The following is a 24,366-nucleotide window of genomic DNA, read 5'->3' as shown; positions in this document are numbered from 1 at the left end:
TCGTCCGCACTCTCCATCGTCGTCATCACGTCGCTACGCACGCCGTCCCGTCATCCAATAGGAGCGGCGTGTGTACCGACTTGATGGCGGTGACGGAGAGCACGGAGGCCGGGAAGCAGAGGCCTGATGATGGGGATGCGGCGACAGCGATGAAATGGACGGCGACATCCAAAGCAGTGGTGACGAGCATTGATGGACCGGAGCGGCGGGGACAGGTGAGTGCAACTTCCTCTAACAGTGGTCTACAACCTGCGGACCTCCAGATGTTGCAAAACTACAACACCCAACCAACGGCTGTCCGGGCATGCTGGGTGTTGTAGTTTTGCAACATCTGGAGGTCCGCAGGCTGTAGACCACTGTCCTATATTTAACATTGCACGGATCCCTCAACATGCGATGGTTTCAACAAATGATGGTCCATTTGGAACGGATTACCATGGTATGTTGAGGGACCACTGTACAATATGACAAACCTCCAGTGCATGCAGAAGAAAGTGCAGATTCTGGAGTGGCTATTACAATCTTCAGACTTCAACATTGCTGAGCCACACAAAAGAAATCAGACAAGCAGGTTGTGCTAGACAAGCAAAGAATTGACAGGAGGCTTTACCACATGAGACAACAAAGTGCCTCATTCACAACTATCACATGAGACTGCAGGAGCAGTTTATTATTTCCTTTATTGCTGTGCTTTGTTTAAAGGGTCTCCGTCATTTCAAACATCTTCCCTTCCCCCCTTCCCCGAAATTTACAAGCCCCTGTTTATGTTAAGCAGTCTGCAGCAGGATCCACTTAACGTAAGCCCTGGGATAGGTCCTGGCGCAAAAGTTAAACGGATCTATAAATACTCATAAGCCTGATGGAGGCCAAAAGTACTGTATGTCATTTTGGCCTTAGTTTGGAACAGTGTGGACCTAACGGACCACATACAGCGTGTGTTAAGCTGCATTCACACCTCGTTTTTGCAATACGGTTGTCGTATCCGGTTTGATTAAAAAAACTGTATTGAACCGTAGTGCAAACCGTATACATAGACATTTCATTGTAAACCGTACGCCAACCGCAGCATCAGGTTGTGTACGTTTTGCATCATTTACGGTTGTATACGGTTTTTAATGGTACACCAAACCGTAGTCTACTACGGTTTTGTGACCCGGTCAAAAACCGTATCCAACCTGTATACGGTAATTTTAAAATGGAGTTCTATGGTAACCGTATGTGCATACGGTTACATCCGGTTTGCACAATACGGTTTTTCATATTTTTTCTTTTTTGGGAAATTCAATAAAAAGATGAACTTTATTTAAAATGTTGACAAACTTTAAAGCCGCATATATTTTTTTTCAAGAAAAAAACGTATTAAAACGTATGCAAACGTATATCCGTTTTTAAACCGTATACAGTTTAAAAACGTGAGGAGGCATATACGTTTGCATACGTTTCGGTCCGGTTCGGTGACATACGTTTTTTTTAACAGAATTGCAACAGTATTGCAAAAACGAGATGTGAATGTAGCCTTACACATAAAAACTCATTAGAGATGAGAGAAGTTACAGTAATTCGATTCCTCACGAACTTCTCGGCTCGGCAGTTGCTGACTTTACCCTGCATGAATTAGTTCAGCTTTCAGGTGCTCCGGTGGGCTGGAGACTCTCTCCTAGGATTCTATCCACCTTTTCTAGCCCACCGGAGCGCATGAAAGCTGAACTAATATATGCAGGGTAAAGTCAGCAACTGCCGAGCTGAGAAGTTTGTGACGAATGAAATTACTGTAACTTCGCTCATCTCTACAAGTAATGATGGGAGTTTGATTTCTTTGCAGGGACTCTGCTCGTCCTACTCTCTTAGGCTCACCTACAGTAATGACTGCAGGTTCTCTGAGCAGAGTGAGATCAGGGGCCTCGGTCTATAGACAGGAGAAACTCTAGCCGCAGCACTGGTTATGGATTCTCAGGGGCAATCAACTGCCAGAACTACCCAATCCGCCTCCAGGTGGCAGTGTCTAAGGCAGATCTTTCATCACCAGCACAGCACAAGGAGTAAGAGGAGGTAGAAGTAAAAGTTACAAACTCTATTAAGGAAAATGGAGCTATAATTGTAGGTACCCAATACCAGTGTTTCCCAACCCAGTCCTCAAGGCACACCAACATTCCGGGTTTTTTCAGTTGCTCCATTGGAATAGAACAGGGAAAAATTTAAATCCTGGACTGTTGGTGTGCCTTGAGGACTGGGTTGGGAAACACTGCCCTATAGTAACAAGGATCTGAAGATGTTCAATCATCAGAGGGTATCTATGTGTAGTCATCCATTTCTCCTGTGACTGAAATGTAGCATGCTATGGCACAATTTAAAATGAATGGGTAAACAAATAAAGACATTGTCATTCCAACTTTTCAAACCAGAAGCCCCTCTAAACAGTAACATCGGGAGGTCCTCAGAGGGGTTACCAACTCCATGGCATTCATCCATCATAGGGTTCTTTATAGGTAGTTCCACGATACACAAACAAAAAGTTGGTGCTGCTTTGCAAGTGGTTTTCTTTTTATTCATTTTTTGTATTCATTTTTATTTTAAATACAAAACAAAGAATAAAATATATTGTCACAAGGATACACGCTCTACAAGTGTTTTAAAGTGAAAGGTCTGTTGCCATTCCCACTGAATTGCCAGTCATACTGGAGTAAAGTGCAGAATATAACTCCACCGGTGAGGGACACTTTGCTGGAAGATTTGGACCCAACCAAGTGAATGTTTTGTTATCAGAACAATGGTATTTAAAGCTATATTTTCTGAATTCTGCTTCTACCAGCTGCCAGAAACCTAGAACTCAACATTCTAGTTGTGAACTATCTGTGACTTGGAAGCATCTACAGCCCTTTATCAGATAGATCCAGGGGTACTGCGCCCGGGGTAACTGTATGCCCCAGTGGTGCAGGGGGTACAGTTACCCAGAGCACAAAATGTTGTGCCCTAAAGAATATGAATGGCAATGTGTACAATGTATGTGCTGTCAGTCAGTATTGTACAGAAGCAGAGACTGCCGGTATTATCTATCTACTGGGGGCATCTGCCTAATGGGGGGGGGGGATTATCTACCTATTGGGTGCAAGTACCTATTGAGAGGATTACTAATCTACTAATGGGGGAATTATCTATCTACTGGGGGCATCTGCCTAATGGGGGGGGGGGGATTATCTACCTATTGGGTGCAAGTACCTATTGAGAGGATTACTAATCTACTAATGGGGGGAATTATCTATCTATTGGGTGCATGTACCTGACAGGAGGATTACTAATCTACTAATGGGGGAATTATCTATCTACTGGGGGCATCTGCCTAATGGGGGGGGGGAATAATCTACCTATTGGGTGCAAGTACCTATTGAGAGGATTACTAATCTACTAATGGGGGAATTATCTATCTACCGGGGGCATGTACTGACAGGAGGATTACTAATCAACTAATGGGGGAATTATCTATCTACTGGGGGCATGTACTGACAGGAGGATTACTAATCTACTAATGGGGGAAATTATCTATCTACTGGGTACATATACCTGACAGGAGGATTACTAATCTACTAATGGGGGAAATTATCTACCTACTGGGTGCATGTACTGACAGGAGGATTACTAATCTACTAATGGGGGAAATTATCTACCTACTGGGCGCATGTACCTGACAGGAGGATTACTAATCTACTAATGGGGGGAATTATCTATCTACTGGGTGCATGTACTGACAGGAGGATTACTAATCTACTAATGGGGGAAATTATCTACCTACTGGGTGCATGTACTGACAGGAGGATTACTAATCAACTAATGGGGGGAATTATCTATCTACTGGGTGCATGTACTGACAGGAGGATTACTAATCTACTAATGGGGGGAATTATCTATCTACTGGGGGCATGTACTGACAGGAGGATTATTAATCTACTAATGGGGGGGGGAATTATCTATCTACTGGGTGCATGTACTGACAGAAGGATTACTAATCTACTAATGGGGGAAATTATCTACCTACTGGGTACATATACCTGACAGGAGGATTACTAATCTACTAATGGGGGAAATTATCTACCTACTGGGTGCATGTACCTGACAGGAGGATTACTAATCTACTAATGGGGGGAATTATCTATCTACTGGGGGCATGTACTGAGAGGAGGATTACTAATCTAATGGGGCGATTACCCACCTACTGGGGGCTTCTACATGAAGGAGAATTACCTACCCACTTGGGACCTACCTACCTGACCTAACCTAATTCCCCTAAACTTCCCTTCTGGACAATACTTTGCTTCTCCCCGGGCGCTGTCAACCCCTATACCACTTAGCAGATCTGCTAAATCTTCACTTATGAGACATTTCTCTGACCAGGCAACGTGTTAAGTGGTGGATCATACCACAGATATCTACAAATAGGTGTGAACAAGCGTTTACAATGTACTGTATTCAGCAATTACAAAGAGCTGGTTGTTTCTTGGATGGGGGCATCCTGTCATCCATGGCTGCTGGCACCTGCTCCATACAGGTGAGATCTGTCACTTTGTGTCTAGGCTGGGGAGATGCTCTGCCAGGCTGCCACCATTACCCCCCCCCCCCAGGACACTTCAGTCACATTCCTTAGGGCGCTCTTTCCACATTTTCTTCCACCCCCCGATCTTTTTTCTCTGAGAATTTTTTTTCTTTCTTCTCTAGCAAACCCTCCCTCCCTCCTTCTCCTCGGTGTTCTGTCTAGCGGCAGCGCGCATGCGCCTGGGATCTGCCAGCCACCGGGCTGAGTGTGCGGAGACAAGGGGAGAGCTCGGCAGACAGATAGAGCACTGCTGGCTGCCATCACCCCGCTGCTGCCCTCCACCTCCTTGTGATCCTCCCTCCCTGTTGGTGAGGGCAGCACAAATAAAACTTCAAGGAGGAGGACTAAGAGGCTGCCCCAACCCCTAGGCATGGCCAGCTCGGTGAGTACAGGGGGTGGAACAAACCCTTTCCCTTAATGCAGCCGGCACAGCCATCCATGTATTCCTGCTGCTAGCACCAACCTGGATTATTCTTCTCTCTAGATTCTTGCCATTGCCCTCCCATTCTTCTACCCCTTGGCACTTGCTGTTTAAAGCTGCCCGGCGATTGAAGGGGCATGCGCTGGAGCCGATCGGAAACTAGATGGGCATCTGGAGCGGCACCGCAGAGTGGCAGAGAGCCTGGATTGAGCGGATCGCGGCAGGGATCTCCCCGGACAGAGCCCATAGGAGGGGCACTAGGATGTGTACTGGCATGATCTGAGAGTTGGGATCGCGGAGTGTGGATCGGCAGCACCTGGGCCGGTGTGTGCTGGGCAGAATCATGGAACTGGATTAGAGCAGCCCCCCTCCCCAGGAAGAGAACCGGAGCTTCATGTAGTACATGTGATCTGTCGTCTTGCACCTGGATTACCCCGGTACAAGGAACGCCCGGTGGATTAGAATCGGGCACCTGCAGGAGGTGGATCGGGATCGGCAAGAGAGCAGTGGATCTGCAGGCTGAGCGCAGAATACAGGCAGCCCGGAGGCGCCGCTAGCATGGTGCGTTCTCTCTCTGTCTGCTTGTGTGCCAGAGCGGGTCACAAGGGGTTAAGCCGTGCCAATGACAGCCCCCCCCCTTGTCTTCTACACCTAGTTGCATTATTAGCTCCACAGTGCCTCCCCCTATGCACGCCATGCCGGTGGTGGGCTCCGCACGCATGGATGGGGCCGGCTGGACTTCCATATGGAAGGGGAACGTGCGCAGTCTACACCGGGGGAGAAGGGCCGTCACCCATGGCAACGGGCTAGTAGCGAAATCCAAGCTGATAGGTTGCTATGGGAAACGGGCCCGGCACATGTGGCGGAATATGGTCACGTGACCGACCGGACTGTGCCTCCGGCGTTCTAGGTATTCATGTATATAATCTATAATGCTCTAGGTAATACGGTATGTGGCATACAATGTTCTAAGTATTCATGCATATAATCTATAATGCTCTAGGTAATACGGTATATGGCATACAATGTTCTAGGTATTCATGCATATAATCTATAATGCTCTAGGTAATACGGTATATGGCATACAATGTTCTAGGTATTCATGTGTATAATATATAATGCTCTAGGTACTAAGGTATATGGCATGCAATGCTCTAGATATTCATGTGTATAATATATAATGCTCTAGGTAATACGGTATATGGCATGCAATGTTCTAGGTATTCATGTATATAGTATATCATGTTCTAGGTATTGCTGTATATGGCATACAATGCTCTAGGTATTCATGTGTATAATATATAATGCTCTAGGTACTAAGGTATATGGCATACAATGCTCTAGGTATTCATGTGTATAATATATAATGCTCTAGATACTAAGGTATATGGCATGCACTAGGTATTCATGTGTATAATATATAATCCTCTAGGTACTAAGGTATATGGCATGCAATGTTCTAGGTATTCATGTATATAGTATATCATGTTCTAGGTATTCATGTATATAATCTAGGTATTGCTGTATATGGCATACAATGCTCTAGGTAGTATGTATGTCATATAGGCTCTAGGTATTGGTGTATATGGCATGCAGTACTCTAGGTATTGGTGTATATGGCATGCAATGTTCTAGGTATTCATGTATACAATATAGAATGCTCTAAGTACTGGTGTACATGGCATACAAACCCTGGGTATTGATGCATACAGCATGCAATGCTCTAGGTATTGCTGTATATGGGATATAATTCTCTAGGTATTGTTGTGTATAGCATATAAGCCCTAGGTATTGCTGTATATGGCAAACAATTCTCTAGGTGGTATTGTTGTGTATGGCATATAGGCTCTAGGTATTGGTGTATAAGGCATGCTGTACTCTAGGTATTGGTGTATATGGCATACAGTACTCTAGGTATTGGTGTATAAGGCATGCTGTACTCTAGGTATTGGTGTATATGGCATACAGTACTCTAGGTATTGGTGTATAAGGCATGCTGTACTCTAGGTATTGGTGTATAAGGCATGCAGTACTCTAGGTATTGGTGTATAAGGCATGCTGTACTCTAGGTATTGGTGTATAAGGCATACAGTACTCTAGGTATTGGTGTATATGGCATACAGTACTCTAGGTATTGGTGTATAAGGCATGCTGTACTCTAGGTATTGGTGTATAAGGCATGCAGTACTCTAGGTATTGGTGTATATGGCATACAAGCTCTGGGTATTGGTGTATATGTGGCATACAAGCTATGGGTATTGGTGTATATGTGGCATACAAGCTCTGGGTATTGGTGTATATGTGGCATACAAGCTCTGGGTATTGGTGTATATGTGGCATACAAGCTCTGGGTATTGGTGTATATGTGGCATACAAGCTCTGGGTATTGGTGTATATGTGGCATACAAGCTCTGGGTATTGGTGTATATGTGGCATACAAGCTCTGGGTATTGGTGTATATGTGGCATACAAGCTCTGGGTATTGGTGTATATGTGGCATACAAGCTCTGGGTATTGGTTTAAATATCATCATAGAGTACTCTAGTGTGTGTGTGTGTGTGTGTGTGTGTGTGTGTGTGTGTGTGTATATATAGTATAAAAGGATACACATAAATTGCATAAAATGTTCCATATATTCGTGTACATAGTATAGAAGTTCTAAGGATATATGTAAACAGCACAAAATGCTCTAGGTAATGTGTGCATAGCATAAAATGTTCTAGAATTTTTGTGTATATAATATACAACGCTTCTGGATTTGGTGTATGTAGCAAATAATTTTTTACACTGGTATACAAATCGTAGAATACTCTTGGTAATGCTCTAGCGATAGGTGTCCGTGGCATACAATGCTCTAGGGATAGGTGTCCGTGGCATACAATGCTCTAGGGATAGGTGTCCGTGGCTTACAATGCTCTAGGGATAGGTGTCCGTGGCTTACAGTGCTCTAGGGATAGGTGTCCGTGGCTTACAATGCTCTAGGGATAGGTGTCCGTGGCTTACAATGCTCTAGGGATAGGTGTCCGTGGCTTACAATGCTCTAGGGATAGGTGTCCGTGGCTTACAATGCTCTAGGGATAGGTGTCCGTGGCTTAAAATGCTCTAGGGATAGGTGTCCGTGGCTTACAATGCTCTAGGGATAGGTGTCTGTGGCTTACAATGCTCTAGGGATAGGTGTCCGTGGCTTACAATGCTCTAGGGATAGGTGTCCGTGGCTTACAATGCTCTAGGGATAGGTGTCTGTGGCTTACAATGCTCTAGGGATAGGTGTCTGTGGCTTACAATGCTCTAGGGATAGGTGTCCGTGGCTTACAATGCTCTAGGGATAGGTGTCCGTGGAATACAATGCTCTAGGGATAGGTGTCCGTGGCATACAATGCTCTAGATAATCGTTTACATTGCATAAAATTGCTCTAGGTATAGAATGTGTTAATGAAAAAAACGAAGTTAAAGTGTACCTGTCGTCAACAAAAAATGTTTATGTAATGTAGATAATAACATTATATGTATAATTGTAATATACATTGGTTAAAAAATGTGTACATTTTTGGGTAAAAAAAGTGCTATCCCTGCAGCTATTGCCTGTGTGTCTCTGTGAGGAGTCCAAATACAGGAAGTGAGGGCAGGACAAGCAGGGCTCTGTGCAGGCTCCTGACTTGTCAATCTTCCTGATGTGTGAGAGCCTTACTGCACAGAGCCCTGCTTGTCCTCAGTGTGCAGAGCCCCGCTTGTCCTCAGTGTGCAGAGCCCCGCTTGTCCTCAGTGTGCAGAGCCCCGCTTGTCCTCAGTGTGCAGAGCCCCGCTTGTCCTCAGTGTGCAGAGCCCCGCTTGTCCTCAGTGTGCAGAGCCCCGCTTGTCCTCAGTGTGCAGAGCCCCGCTTGTCCTCAGTGTGCAGAGCCCCGCTTGTCCTCAGTGTGCAGAGCCCCGCTTGTCCTCAGTGTGCAGAGCCCCGCTTGTCCTCAGTGTGCAGAGCCCCGCTTGTCCTCAGTGTGCAGAGCCCCGCTTGTCCGCCTTCACTTCCTGTATTTGGACTCCTCATAGAGACACACAGACAATAGCTGTAGGGCCAAAAATATAATTTTTTAATTTTTTATTATTTTTTTTTTTTTTTACAAATGTATATTACAAATATACATATGGTATTATCTCCATTATATAAAACGTTTTTGTTGATGAAACGTATACTTTAAAGGGGTACGCCACTGGAAAACATTTTTTCTAAATCAACTGGTGCCAGAAGGTAAGATTTGTAAATTACTTCTATTAAAAAGTAATAGTACTTATCAGCTGCTGTATGATCCACAGGAAGTTCTTTTCATTTTGAATTTCCTTTCTGCTGACACCTCTGTCCAGAGTAGAAGCCAATCACCATAGAAAACCTATCTTGCTATGGACAGAGGTGTCAGCAGAGAGCACTGTGGTCAGGCAGAAAGCAAATTCAAAAAGAAAAGAACTTCCTGTGGATCATAACAGCAGCTGATAAGTACTGGAAGGATTAAGATTTTTTAAATACTGTAGAAGTAATTTACAAATCTGTTTGTTTAACTTTCTGGCACCAGTTGATTTAAAAAAAAAAAAAAAAAAAAAGGTTTTCCAGTGAAGTAATGGCAGTGTATGAAAAATCCTGTGTGGACCTCTTTAACCCCAACTCTAAGGTTACCCCTGGCTATAAAAATGAGAAGAAGCACTCCAACGGAATACAACAAACTGGTATGTTTATTTCCCTATATGTACAGGCAACATTTCAACTTCACATTAAAGTCTTAAAAGGGTACTCTGGTGGAAAACTTTTTTATTTTTTTATTTATTTTTATCAACTGGTGCCAGAAAATTAAAGAGATTTGTAAATTATTTATATTTAAAAAAAAATCTTAATCCTTCCAGTACTTATTAGCAGCTGTATTCTACAGAGGAAATTCTTTTTTTTTATTATTATTTTTTTTATTACTTTTTTTTGTCTTGTCCACAGTGCTCTCTGCTGACACCTGATGCCCGTATCAGGAACTGTCCAGAGCAGGAGAAAATCCCCATAGCACAGTTCCTGACACGGACGGAGGTGTCAGCAGAGAGCACTGTGGCCAAGACAAAACAAAATAAATTCAATAAGAATAGAACTTCCTCTGTAGTATACAGCTGCTAAAAGATACTGAAAGGGTTAAGATTTTTAAATAGAAGTAATTTACGACTCTGTTTAACTTTTTGGCACCAGTTCATTTAAAAAATGTTTTTTCCACCTGAGTACCCCTTTAATAAAACTATAAACGTGCAGGTTTAAATAGGTTATCACATAATCACAAACAACTGTGACATCATCACCAATTAGTGACATCATAAGAACATTATACCATGTGTATACATGCTTTTCATCACAAAGCATATATACAAACACAATAAAAATTGTGTCTATAGTTTCTATCAAGTGTCTATAGGTAGACAGATAAATAGATGTATGATTTGGTACTGGTCTACACAGCATAGAATGGTCTGGGTACTGGTGTGCATCGAATGGAATGGTCTGGGTACTGGTGTACACAGCATAGAATGGTCTGGGTACTGGGGTGCATAGAATGGAATGGTCTGGGTACTGGGGTGCATAGAATGGAATGGTCTGGGTACTGGGGTGCATAGAATGGAATGGTCTGGGTACTGGTGTGCATAGAATGGAATGGTCTGGGTGCTGGTGTGCATAGAATGGAATGGTCTGGGTACTGGTGTGCATAGAATGGAATGGTCTGGGTACTGGTGTGCATAGAATGGAATGGTCTGGGTGCTGGTGTGCATAGAATGGAATGGTCTGGGTACTGGTGTGCATAGAATGGAATGGTCTGGGTACTGGTGTGCATAGAATGGAATGGTCTGGGTACTGGTGTGCATAGAATGGAATGGTCTGGGTACTGGTGTGCATGGAATGGTCTGGGTACTGGTGTGCATAGAATGGAATGGTCTGGGTACTGGTGTGCATAGAATGGAATGGTCTGGGTACTGGTGTGCATAGAATGGAATGGTCTGGGTACTGGTGTGCATGGAATGGTCTGGGTACTGGTGTGCATGGAATGGTCTGGGTACTGGTGTGCATAGAATGGAATGGTCTGGGTACTGGTGTACACAGCATAGAATGGTCTGGGTACTGGTGTGCATAGAATGGAATGGTCTGGGTACTGGTGTGTGTATAGAATGGAATGGTCCGGGTACTGGTGTGTGTATAGAATGGAATGGTCTGGGTACTGGTGTGCATACAATGAAATGGTCTGGGTACTGGTGTGCATGGAATGGTCTGGGTACTGGTGTGCATGGAATGGTCTGGGTACTGGTGTGCATAGAATGGAATGGTCTGGGTACTGGTGTACACAGCATAGAATGGTCTGGGTACTGGTGTGCATAGAATGGAATGGTCTGGGTACTGGTGTGTGTATAGAATGGAATGGTCCGGGTACTGGTGTGTGTATAGAATGGAATGGTCTGGGTACTGGTGTGTGTATAGAATGGAATGGTCTGGGTACAGGTGTGTGTATAGAATGGAATGGTCTGGGTACTGGTGTGTGTATAGAATGGAATGGTCTGGGTACTGGTGTGTGTATAGAATGGAATGGTCTGGGTACTGGTGTGTGTATAGAATGGAATGGTCTGGGTACTGGTGTGTGCATAGAATGGAATGGTCTGGGTACTGGTGTGTGCATAGAATGGAATGGTCTGGGTACTGGTGTGTGCATAGAATGGAATGGTCTGGGTACTGGTGCACATACAGGTTCTTCTAAAAAAATATTAGCATATTGTGCTAAAGTTCATTATTTTCCATAATGTAATGATAAAAATTAAACTTTCATATATCTTAGATTCATTGCACACCACCTGAAATATTTCAGGTCTTTTATTGTTTTAATACTGATGATTTTGGCATACAGCTCATGAAAACCCAAAATTCCTATCTCAAAAAAATTGCATATTTCATCCGACCAATAAAAGAAAAGTGTTTTTAATACAAAAAAAAGTCAACCTTCAAATAATTATGTTCAGTTATGCACTCAATACTTGGTCGGGAATCCTTTTGCAGAAATGACTGCTTCAATGCGGCGTGGCATGGAGGCAATCAGCCTGTGGCACTGCTGAGGTGTTATGGAGGCCCAGGATGCTTCGATAGCGGCCTTAAGCTCATCCAGAGTGTTGGGTCTTGTGTCTCTCAACTTTCTCTTCACAATATGCCACAGATTCTCTATGGGGTTCAGGTCAGGAGAGTTGGCAGGCCAATTGAGCACAGTAATACCATGGTCAGTAAACCATTTACCAGTGGTTTTGGCACTGTGAGCAGGTGCCAGGTCGTGCTGAAAAAGGAAATCTTCATCTCCATAAAGCTTTTCAGCAAATGGAAGCATGAAGTGCTCCAAAATCTCCTGATAGCTATCTGCATTGACCCTGCCCTTGATAAAACACAGTGGACCAACACCAGCAGCTGACATGGCACCCCAGACCAACACTGACTGTTGGTACTTGACACTGGACTTCAGGCATTTTGGCATTTCCTTCTCCCCAGTCTTCCTCTGGACTCTGGCACCTTGATTTTCGAATGACATGCAAAATTTGCTTTCATCCAAAAAAAGTACTTTGGACCACTGAGCAACAGTCCAGTGCTGCTTCTCTGTAGTCCAGGTCAGGCGCTTCTGCCGCTGTTTCTGGTTCAAAGTGGCTTGACCTGGGGAATGCGGCGCCTGTAGCCCATTTCCTGCACACACCTGTGCACGGTGGCTCTGGATGTTTCTACTCCAGACTCAGTCCATTGCTTCCGCAGGTCCCCCAAGGTCTGGAATCGGTCCTTCTCCACAATCTTCCTCAGGGTCCGGTCACCTCTTCTCGTTGTGGAGCGTTTTCTGCCACATTTTTTCCTTCCCACAGACTTCCCATTGAGGTGCCTTGATACAGCAATCTGGGAACAGCCTATTTGTTCAGAAATGTCTTTCTGTGTCTTACCCTCTTGCTTGAGGGTGTCAATGATGGCCTTCTGGACAGCAGTCAGGTCGGCAGTCTTACCCATGATTGCGGTTTTGAGTAATGAACCAGGCTGGGAGTTTTTAAAAGCCTAAGGAATCTTTTGCAGGTGTTTAGAGTTAATTAGTTGATTCACATGATTAGGTTAATAGCTCGTTTAGAGAACCTTTTCATGAAATGCTAATTTTTTGAGATAGGAATTTTGGGTTTTCATGAGCTGTATGCCAAAATCATCAGTATTAAAACAATAAAAGACCTGAAATATTTCAGTTGGTGTGCAATGAATCTAAAATATATGAAAGTTTAATTTTTATCATTACATTATGGAAAATAATGAACTTTAGCACAATATGCAATTTTTTTTTAGAAGAACCTATAGAATGGAATGGTCTGGGTACTGGTATGTGTATAGAATGGAATGGTCTGGGCACTGGTGGGTGTATAGAATGGAATGGTCTGGGTACTGGTGTGTATAGAATGGAATGGCCTGGGTAGTGGTGTACATAGAATGGAATGGTCTGGGTAGTGGTGTACATAGAATGGAATGGTCTGGGTAGTGGTGTGCATAGAATGGAATGGTCTGGGTAGTGGTGTGCATAGAATGGAATGGTCTGGGTACTGGTGTGCATAGAATGGAATGGTCTGGGTACTGGTGTGCATAGAATGGAATGGTCTGGGTACTGGTGTGCATAGAATGGAATGGTCTGGGTACTGGTGTGCATAGAATGGAATGGTCTGGGTACTGGTGTGCATAGAATGGAATGGTCTGGGTACTGGTGTGCATAGAATGGAATGGTCTGGGTACTGGTGTGCATAGAATGGAATGGTCTGGGTACTGGTGTGCATAGAATGGAATGGTCTGGGTACTGGTGTGCATAGAATGGAATGGTCTGGGTACTGGTGTGTATAGAATGGAATGGTCTGGGTACTGGTGTGTGCATAGAATGGAATGGTCTGGGTACTGGTGTGTATAGAATGGAATGGTCTGGGTATTGGTGTGTATATAGAATGGAATGCTCCCAGCATGACTGGCTACTTCCCTGTACTGTAACATGGGAAATCCCTCCTTGCACATGACTGTGTATTGTTTTTAGGGCAGCATTGTGGGGTGGGTAAATACTGCTCCCTTTACCCCCAAATATTGACTGGAAACATTCGACTATCACTACTCCACAGTCCAAATCACTTTTCCGGTTAGTCATTTCCTTCTGTCAGTGAAATGAGGTGTGTATGTACACATACTTTTCTACATATACAATGTTTCCTTACAGTTTGTCAACAGATAATTCAAAAAAACATTCAAATCTCAATTTGAATTTGTGTTGCTTTTTTTGCATTGATCTCTGCTTGTCAGAATAGTGCAGCATAAGGAATTATTCTATCTAGTATAAAAGAAAAATCCCAGAAACATGCCTGATATATTATAAGGCAATGGGAAGGGGCAGCTCCTTGTTGAAACTATAAAAACATGCAGTATAATTTTACCTAATGGATTCCTATGCATATAATAACATAATGTACTACACTATACAGAAAGAAGTATGGCGTACCTGCCTGGTGTATGGATATGTTCAGGCCGGGTGCACTTGTCAAGTGTAGTTAACACACGTGATGTGAACACAGCCTTAGTTCTGTATCTAATTTAAGCAAACAGCCCATTTACTTGAAGTATAAAGATTTACATACACATATGTACCTTATAAAATTGAAATAAAGGTATAACATGTTAGTACAATACACAATTGGCATAGGGTACAATGTTAAAGCATAAGTTTTATATTATTGAGATATGAAGAGCGCCTTTGGGAGCCCGGCTGGCTCAGTTAGGCTAGGATTCCACTTGTTTTTTTTTCTGGCAGTTTTTGGAGATCTGCCACTGCAGTTTTTGAGCCAAAGCCAGAAGTGTATTAAAAAGGAATAGGACATATAAAGGAAGGACTTACACTTCTCCTCCCTTATGGATCCACTTCTGGCTTTGGCTCAAAAACTGCAGTGGCAGAATTCCAAAAACTGCCAGAGAAAAAACCAAGTGGAAACTTAGCCTTAAAGGTGTCTCCACTGGCCAGCGCTCGGAAGCAAATGTTCCGAACGCTGTTCTTCGCGTTGCGGGGGTCGGCCACGTCCCCTGCGACATCACACCCAGCCCCCTCAATGCAAGTCTAAGGGAGGGGGCGTGACGGCTGACCGCTGCAGCGCGAAAACAGCGGTCAGAACATTTGCTTCCGAACGCTGGCCAGTACAGTGCCCCTTTTTAACAGTTTTCTATGCAATACCCAAATAATAATAATAACAACATATGAGCAGTTAAAGGGGTATTCCAGGAAAACCTTTTTTTTTTTTTTTTATTTTTTTTTTTTTTAATATCAACTGGCTCCAGAAAGTTAAACAGATTTGTAAATTACTTCTATTAAAAAATATTTAATAATCCTTTCAATAATTATCAACTTCTGAAGTTGAGTAGTTGTTTTCTATCTGGCAACAGTGCTCTCTGCTGACATCTCTGCTTGTCTCGGGAACTTCACAGAGTAGGAGGTTTGCTATGGGGATTTGGTTCTAAACTGGGCGGTTCCCGAGACACGTGTCATCAGAGGGCACTTAGACAGAAAAGAACAACTCCACTTCATCAGCTCATAAGTACTGAAAGGATTAAGATTTTTTTAATAGAAGTAATTTACAAATCTGTATAACTTTCTGGAGCCATTTGAGATAGATGGATAGATATATCTATTAAAAAAAATAAAGTTTTTTTCCTGGATAACCCCTTTTAACATACTTTGGGCTGTAAAGAAAGTTCACCAGAAATGGTTGGTGGTGCCTTTAGACTGGTGACAGGGATCTATCGATAGGAGGGTTGGTTGAGGCTACAGTATTTTTGAGCTCCATCTTGAGCTGTAAAAAAAAAAAGGAAAACTGTGGGAACGTGAAAATGAGACTCAAGAAATGGTGTGTGACCATAGTCAATAAATCATTGTCTACCTGCTGTGGATTCACTGTGAAACATGATGCCTTATGATGTAGATAACATTGTTACACTCCATCCTTTCTTTATGAAATTAGGTTCCTTTTTAACAACATCATCATAGTATTAGTTTTTATAGTGCCAACAAATTCTGGAGGACTTGACCATTCTGAGGGTACAGATACAGACAAATATGAGACAGTACAATATTACTCAACTCATTCTTTAAACGAGAGGAGTGAAGGCCCTGCACCTAAGAGCTTATAACCTATCTTCTTAAAGGGGTACTCCGGTGGAAACTTTTTTTTTTTTAATCAACTGGTGCCAGAAAGTGAAATAGATTTGTAAATTACTTCTATTAAAAAATCTTAATCCTTCCAGTACTTATAAGCTGCTGAATACTACAGAGGAAGTTATTTTCTTTTTGGAACACAGAGCTCTCTGCTGACATCTCTGTCCATTTTGGGAACTGTCCAGAACAGCATATGTTTTCCATGGGGATTTTCTCCTACTCTGAACAGTTCTTAAAATGGACAGAGAGCACTGTGGTCATGATGTCAGCAGAGAGCTCTGTGTTCCAAAAAAAAAAACTCATTTCCTCTGTAGTATTCAGAAACTAATAAGTACTGGAAGGATTAACATTTTTTTTAATAGAAGTAATTTACAATTCCTTTAGTTGGTTAAAAAAAAGTGTTCCACGGGAGTGCCCCTTTAATTGTAAATCTTTGGTCTGTGGGCAGGTTAGGTCCCCTTGCCCTGGAATAGCCTTCACTGTCTTGGTGGTATTCTGACAAATGGATTTACCTGAATTGCCGCACTCGTCCTTCTGTGGGATTTCTGTCATTTTCCTGCGTCCATGTCTGAGTCTAGCTCCATTCCTTTGGCTATTACTCCTTCCAGCCATGGGTCTTGTTTGTTTGTGTATTAATGGTTTGTTTGCCTTGGGGTGGCCTGTGTTTGTCAGGTTACATTCAGCTTACATATCAATGTTGTAACTGATACCTTCTTTGTTTTGTTAGGGCTTCACTTAAGAACAAAGACCTTTTCCATGAAGTGTGGAAAGTGGTGATAATAGGGTGAATACACAATTGGTTAAAGCCCTGGGGCCCTAAATCAAACATGATCACAATTAGGATAACAACGACTTACGCATTAACCTTTTGTGAAAGACACTCACCGTGGCCTTGAGGCTTCTTTTCAGCCTTAGGGTATGTTCACACGGGTGGTTTACCTGTGGATTTTCCACTGCGTATCTGCTTTGGAAAATCCGCAGCGGATTTTGCTCTCATTGATTCAACGGGTCAGCAAAAATTCTGTATTAGGCTAGGTTCAGACTACGGAATCTCCGGGCAGAAAATTTCCACCTGCGCCGACTGAATTAGTCGACGCTAGGACCGCGCGGACACTGCAGTCTCCTATAGACTGCTATGTGTTCCGCTATTTCCGCCTGAAGACAGAGCAACCCCTTTCTTCAGACGGAAATTTTCTAGCGGATTTTTCATCCGGAATTTGTGAAGCGGAAAACCATTCACTACACTATGCATTATAGTAAGCGGAATTTCTGGCGGAAATTTCAAAGCGAAAATTCCGGCAGAAATTCCGTAGTCTGAACCTAGCCTTAGAGGCAGATTTGCAAATTTTTCTTCAGACCCATTGAAGTCAATGGTAGCAAAATCTGCAGGTAATCCGCCTATGTGAGCTTACCCTTGGACACAGACTGTGCATACTTGACATTCGGATTTTTGTTTGATATTGGAATAATTTTTCTCCCCTTTTGCTTTCCGAATTTTAAATAAGGTGACAAAATATAAAACGGTCACTAAAGCTATGTGGTAATGATTTTAAAAAGGCAAAATGTATTTTGTATCATTTGTTGTGTGTGTTTTGTTGGTAAATACTTAGCTATCCACTTGGCAAAACATGGTAGAGGAGAATGCTGTCATAAAACTAGGTGAGACAGGCAGAAACGGCAGCAAATCTATCACTGTGGCACATGCTGTATGATAGATTTGTTACTTATTGCTGGATATGTTAGCCCCCTTTCCTTATGCCTTGGTTGGCTTGCTTTATACCAATATTTATTTGGTGCCAAAAGACTGGTGAACATCATTCATCTGGCTCGACAATTAAAGAGTGTCCAGGTATGAAAAGAGACTAAAACACGATACATTCGCAAGGTACTTCATGAGTTCAGGTATGATACCACGGGTTGGATTTGCTGTGTGTATAATTATATAACAAATATGACTTATGATGTGTAAAACACCAAAAATAAAGGTGCTCCTCTCCCCTGGCTCTCACGTGGTAACTGTTAAGCCTTGTTCACACAGCGTAAAATGTGCCAAATGCCTGCACAGTAAACACTGCGGACATTCCGCACATTTGAATAATCCAAGGGGCACGAGGACCGCTCGGAAATGTGCTCTCTCATAGATGGCAGTGCATTTCCAAGCAAAATCCATAAAGAGAATAGACAAGTCTATTCTTTTTTGCAGGCACCGGAATCTGGATTTCCTTGGCAAATATATCTGCTAAAGAAATTCCACCGAATGAACAGTGCAGCAGAATCCTATTTAAAATCAGTGAGACTCTGCTACAGTGAAATGTGCAGAATATTCTTGCAGAATTCTGTCGTGTGAACATACTCTTACAGGAATAACGTTTTTTCAGATCTGCCAAATCTGCAGCAGACTGGTTTAACTTCTTTTATTGAATTCACTGTGAAATATCTACAGTAATTTCATTTGAAATGCTATAGTTTTGAACATTCATGTTGCAGGGCGTTCTTAAGTTAAGAAAATTTTCATAGGGTGAAGATGAGATTTATTCAGATTTCATTGACCTTGATCCTACTGTATCCCACTGCAGATTTTACGTGTAGTTATGTGTAGAGAAAGCTGTGGGAAATATACATACAATGGGGAAGTACTGTATATACTCGATTATAAGCTGACCCGAATATAAGCTGAGGCCCCTAATTTTACCCCAAAAACCCAGTAAAAGTTATTGACTCAACTATAAGCCTAGGGTGGGAAATTCATCATTCTCCCCCCCCCCCCCCCCCTGTCATCATCCAGACCCCCGTCATCACCACCTGTCATCCCCTCCTGTTGTCATACCCCCCTTCATCATCACCGCCTGACAATCCCTTCATCAGTGGTTAAAGACCACTGCGGCCTTCGTCATCATCCAGCCCCCCCCCCTTTTGTTTTGTACTCTCCTCCCCTCGGTGGGAAGGAAGGGTGAGCTGGTCCAGACCATCTATGCTGCAGGGACCGTCCGGTGGGGAGGATTAGTCGTTCCGGGCTGTCCATTTTCACCGGGGGGCCTCTTCTTCGGGTCTGCCCCGGACTAGTGACGTTGCCTTGACGACGACGCACAGGGATGTTGCACAAGCCTTTGGCTGTCCGGGCATGTTGGGAGTTGGAATTTTGTAACATCTGGAGGTCCACAGGTTGAAGACCACTGCCATAGGGTATAATCATACGGTGCAAATACTACTTCAGATTGGCAGGTGGATAATCTATAGAATGTTACAGTACTGTGGTTAAGGCTTTATTAAATCTCATCCACATGGAAGCTTTAGGCAGATTGAGGCTATGTTCACACTGTGGAATTCCGCATGGAATAGAGTCCCATTGATTCAAATGTGCGGAATTTTTGGCCATGTAAACCAGGCCTTCTGGTGGATATTCCCCATTGACTTTAATGGGAAATTCTAAATTTGCAGTTGAATATATTTTTGTAGATTTACAATTTACGATTTGCTGTTTGCAAAATCTGAATAAAAAATCTGATGTATTTTTCCCACATGAGTTTTATTATAGAGAATGGAAAAAATAAGCAATGTTACACAGGTGACACAGTACTTGTAACACTTGCAAAGCATGCTCTTTGTGGACTTTGGACATGTTTCAAATATCAAAATTCTAGGGTCCTAATAAATCTTGTTCCCTTGTTTGGATAGAAACATAGTCAGACCAAAGGGTTTGGTCATATGGCATGTGAGGCAGGAATTCTACCCTTATCTTAGCAGACACACCTATTTGAAAAGACTATCCAAAATTTCACAGAAAAATGTTCTTTTAGGTCCCCCTCACATATATCTGGCAATCCAGCTTTCCTTTTGGGAACTGATCCCATTCATTTAAATAAAACAGTACGCGTTCATCCGGCACCTCCGTTTGTATGCCGGATGGTCAGACACGCTGTGCAGAGGAACACATCTTCCCCCGTCTGGCCTGCACAATTGATGTATGCCGAATGCTAAGCAACTAATGCACTTTGGGGGAGATTTATCAAAACCTATCCAAAGAAAAAGTTGCCCAGTTGCCCATAGCAACCAATCGGATTGCTTCTTTCATTTTTCAGAAGCCTTTTCAAAAATGAAAGAAGCAATCTGATTGGTTGCTGTGGGCAACTCAGCAACTTTTCCTCTGGACAGATTTTGATAAATCTCCCTCTTTGTCACCAGAACTTCTGGCATCAGTTACAGCCAGTTTGTAGGCTGCGTTTACTGAGCCGGATCGTCATATACAGTGTGTGAACTAGGGATCGACCGATTATCGGTTTGGCTGATATCGGCCGATATTCACGATTTTGGGCATTATCGGTATCAGCAATTACCATGCAGATAATGCCCCGCCTCCCCGGCCAGAGATCACCGCCGCCGCTGCTGCCCCATTGCCTCACCCATCCCCGATTTTATAATTACCTGTTCCCGGGGTCCGCGCTACTTCTGGCTCCGGCGACGTCCTGCGGCGCGCTGCGCAGCGCAATGACGAGTGACGTCGTCAACGCAATGCAACGTCACCGTCAGTGCGCACAGTGACAGCTCAGGATGCTGCCGGAGCCAGAAGTAGCGCGGACCCCGGGAACAGGTAATTATAAAACCGGGGATGGGGGAGGCAATGGGCAGCGGCGGCTGTGGTGGTTGGACTAGGGAGGACCCCAGGACAGGCAGGGGGAGAGAAGCGGGTGGCGGCGGTCTCTGGCCCCCGCAAAAGCCGATGCAGTTCATTAATTTAAAGCGCCCGCTTTAAATCATTGATCTGCGGGGGGGGGGGGGGTATGGGGGTGAAGGATGGGGAAATGGCCCATAACTTTTACCAGAATGTCGGTATAAGCTATCGGCCTGAAAGGTCGCAGATTATCCGTATCGGCCTTCCATATCCATATCGGTCGATCCCTAGTGTGAACCCAGCCTAAGAGCTGTAGTCCAGTGCTGCAAAGTGTCTATGCTCCACTGGATTACAGCTCTAAGGCTGGGTCCTTATATATCCGGCGTCTGGCTCAATAGGCATGATTTCAGAAAATGTAGGTCTAAATCAGGGGTGGTCTTGTCAAAGAGGTGATCTGTGGAGGTTTTAGTGTATGTCATTCAATACAAAGAACATACACACTACAGCATTGGTCTCCAAACTGTGAACTTCCAGCTGTTGCAAAACTACAACTCCCAATGCCCAGACAGCCTGCTGGGAATTGTAGTTGTGCAATATCTGGAGGTCCACAATTTGAAGACCACTGCACTACAGATTTCATAGTCCTATTCCAATTCTTAGCCTACTCATTCATTTGCTGTTTCTTTGTTCTGTGCTTTTCAGTGTGCTGTACAAGTAAAGCTAGAACTGGGTCATCGAGCCCAGGTTAGGAAGAAACCAACACTTGAGGGATTCACCCACGATTGGATGGTATTTGTCAGAGGACCGGAGCACAGTAACATTCAGCACTTTGTGGAGAAAGTTGTTTTTCACCTACACGAAAGCTTTCCAAAACCGAAACGAGGTAAGAAGCCGCTTCTCTGTCTTCAAGTGTCTGTAATACAAAGATTTCTGACATGTATGTGTGTACATGGGATGAACTGTAATACTGCTGAATTCTGGGGAAAGCGGTTTTGACACAATGCGAATAGCTCACATTTACATGTTTATGTTTACAACGTTATTGTTCTTTATTGCGCTTGAGTTCAACGTTGTAGTAACCATTGACAGTTTTTCTAGGTTTTCATTTATTACTTCATTTCTTTTTCTTGTGAGCCCCAGGCATTACTGCTATCTAAATCGGTTTTTCAGCTTTGTTCTTCATGCGTTGATCAGTTTGTTTTCATTGAGACCAGTGGCTGGGGGAGTGTTTGTTATTTGTAAAGTGTAATATTTGTTGTATGGTATATAAATATCAAATGTATCAACAGAGTTACGGAAAGCTGTTCTTCCTGGCTTCTCCCCAACGTTCTCCTATTCCGTATCTGTTGAAGAATATTACTGTTAGATCATTGGCTCGTATTGCTTGGCTGGGCTCACTGAAGGAGCCTGATGAAGACATTTACAGCTCACATATGGAACGTTTGAGCAGTAAAATGTTTACTTTCCAGAGTTTAAAAAGACAGACCTCCTGTCTTGATGTAATGTATACATTGCATATTTCACCCTTTGATTTAAGTTTCTGTGTAAATAGATATCACTAAGCCCCCATTTGTTCGATTTTTCAGGAAATGCATTAGTCCCTCAGTGGTCTGTATATGTTTCTGCTACTCAGTTCTAATCTCTTTTGCTGGCAACATTCACTTCTCTTGATTTATGTGAGATATGTGCAAGTTGTATTCTAATAAACTCTTACATTTGTTCAATATAATGATTTGTAGGGCATTTGGATGTGCCAAGGCTAATGTGCAAATAACCAAACATAAAATATCAAGCCACGCATTACAATTTATGGTATTATTATGGATTATTAAAGGGGTACTCCGCTGCTTGGCATTTGGAACAAATAGCCCTGCCCCCTTATAATATCGCACCATGCCCCCTCAATGCAAGTCTATGGGAGGGGGCATGACGGCTGTCATGCCCCCTCCCATAGACTTCAATTGAGGGGACGGGTGTGACATCATAAGGGGGTGGGGCTATTACGTCACGAACTCCCAGTGCCGGCTCCAGCATTTGGAACCGTTTGTTCCAAATGCTGAGCAGTGGAGTACCCCTTTAAAAATGTTGTTTAATAACCCTATTAGAGAATTCAGGGCTCTTAGAGGGTAGTTGGTGCTTTATTAGCCAGAGCAACAATGTCTACACAGGGTGTCTCTAGCTCTGAGGAACAAGGCATTGGTTTCCAACAGAACTGTGTAATTCTTCATTTTTCCTGTGGGGGCACGGTTTTGGTTTTCCCACACATTTGGGGCTCCAGCAAGAGGAATTCAAGTTAAGGAACCCATCAGAAACAAAAACCAGCAAAGCTTTTTAAAAAAAACCTACGGTCAATTTTATATCACTATCTAGCCTTGGGTGTTAACACTGTTTTTTATTTTTTTTATTTTTTTTATTTTTTTAAAGCTTTGTGAACCTAGCCATAGTGAGTATACATTGTTAGGATATGTTCACATGTAGTGTATATGTTGTGGATTTTGGGTAAATAAATCTGCAGTAAGTATGTGAATAGCGAGTTTAAGTACCCATTTCATTCTTTTAAGCACTGGACACAGCATAAAGTATGCAGATTTTGATAAAAAGCTGTGTTACTGTAACAACTCTTTTTTTTTTCTTACTTTACAAGTTTTCATGCATACTGTTACATAAGTTTACAGGGAATGTCAGCTGTATTTGCTGATAAAAGCTGCAGACACCATTGGACAGTTATGGTATAACTGTAATGGTAAAGCTGTTAGAGTATTATTTGAAGCTGATAACCAAGCTTATAAAACTGCCTTTTTACATCTTAGCCAAGGGTCAAGGAGGTGGAGCCACGTTGCTTAAGAGACACAGCCTTGCCCTCAACCATTGAGCTCCAGCTCAATGGTTGGGAGGTGAGGGTAAGCAATGAGGTGTGCCCGACTGTCTCTCTTGAGCAGATTGACTCCGCCTACTTGACACTTGGCTAAGAAATAAAAAGGCAGTTTGATAAGTTTGACAACCAGCATCAGCTCAAGGAAATGTACAGTTTCCTTTTATACTCGAACAGCTATTTATGTGTCTGTAGCTCTTAGCCGCAAATAGAACTGACCTAATCCTATTTAAAGTTTAAATACAATGAAACCTCTTTAAGAAGATCGCTCTAAATTACATTGAAAAGTGGTCTTCAATGGGGGTGGTCTTCCTAACGAAAATTGCCACCATGCAAAATGTATGGTGGTTTGAAAATCTGTCACACAAAATCTGATGTTGACAAGGTGGTGGTTTTTTGAAGAGGCTTCACTGTATTGCAGTATGTTTGGTGCATACATTTACTCTTTAAAGGGGTACATTTGGTGGAAAAAAATATATGTATATTTTTATTTATAATTGATTTATTATTTTTCTTAAATCAACTGGTCCCAGAAAGTTAAGCAGATTTGAAAATTACTTCCATTAATAATCTTAATCCTTCCAGTACTTATCAGCTGCTGTATACTACAGAGGAAGTTCTTTTCTTTATGAATTTCTTTTCTGTCTG

At 42.9% G+C, this 24,366-nt stretch overlaps 1 protein-coding gene across 7 annotated transcripts in view; it reads left to right on the top strand.

Annotated features, from left to right (window-relative positions):
• The first annotated feature begins 4,779 nt into the window (after positions 1-4,779).
• Positions 4,780-24,366, top strand: part of MLLT3 (MLLT3 super elongation complex subunit) — a 237,924-nt gene continuing 218,337 nt past the window's right edge. For 5 of the 7 annotated variants that reach the window (XM_056520087.1, XM_056520069.1, XM_056520063.1 and 2 more), the window contains exons 1-2: positions 4,780-4,967; positions 21,549-21,729. In XM_056520087.1, coding sequence (XP_056376062.1) covers positions 4,956-4,967; positions 21,549-21,729 — 193 coding nt within the window. In that variant the 5' untranslated portion in view covers positions 4,780-4,955. Of the gene's footprint in view, positions 4,968-5,069; positions 5,568-5,745; positions 5,917-21,548; positions 21,730-24,366 lie in introns of those variants that run through there. The other 2 variants (XM_056520047.1, XM_056520077.1) reach the window with 2 other exon arrangements.

The sequence above is a fragment of the Hyla sarda genome, chromosome 1 (genome assembly GCF_029499605.1).
Source record: "Hyla sarda isolate aHylSar1 chromosome 1, aHylSar1.hap1, whole genome shotgun sequence".
NCBI classification, from domain to species: domain Eukaryota; kingdom Metazoa; phylum Chordata; class Amphibia; order Anura; family Hylidae; genus Hyla; species Hyla sarda.
The sequence above is the reverse complement of the archived record's forward strand: the minus strand, read 5'-3'. Positions and strand labels throughout refer to the sequence as shown.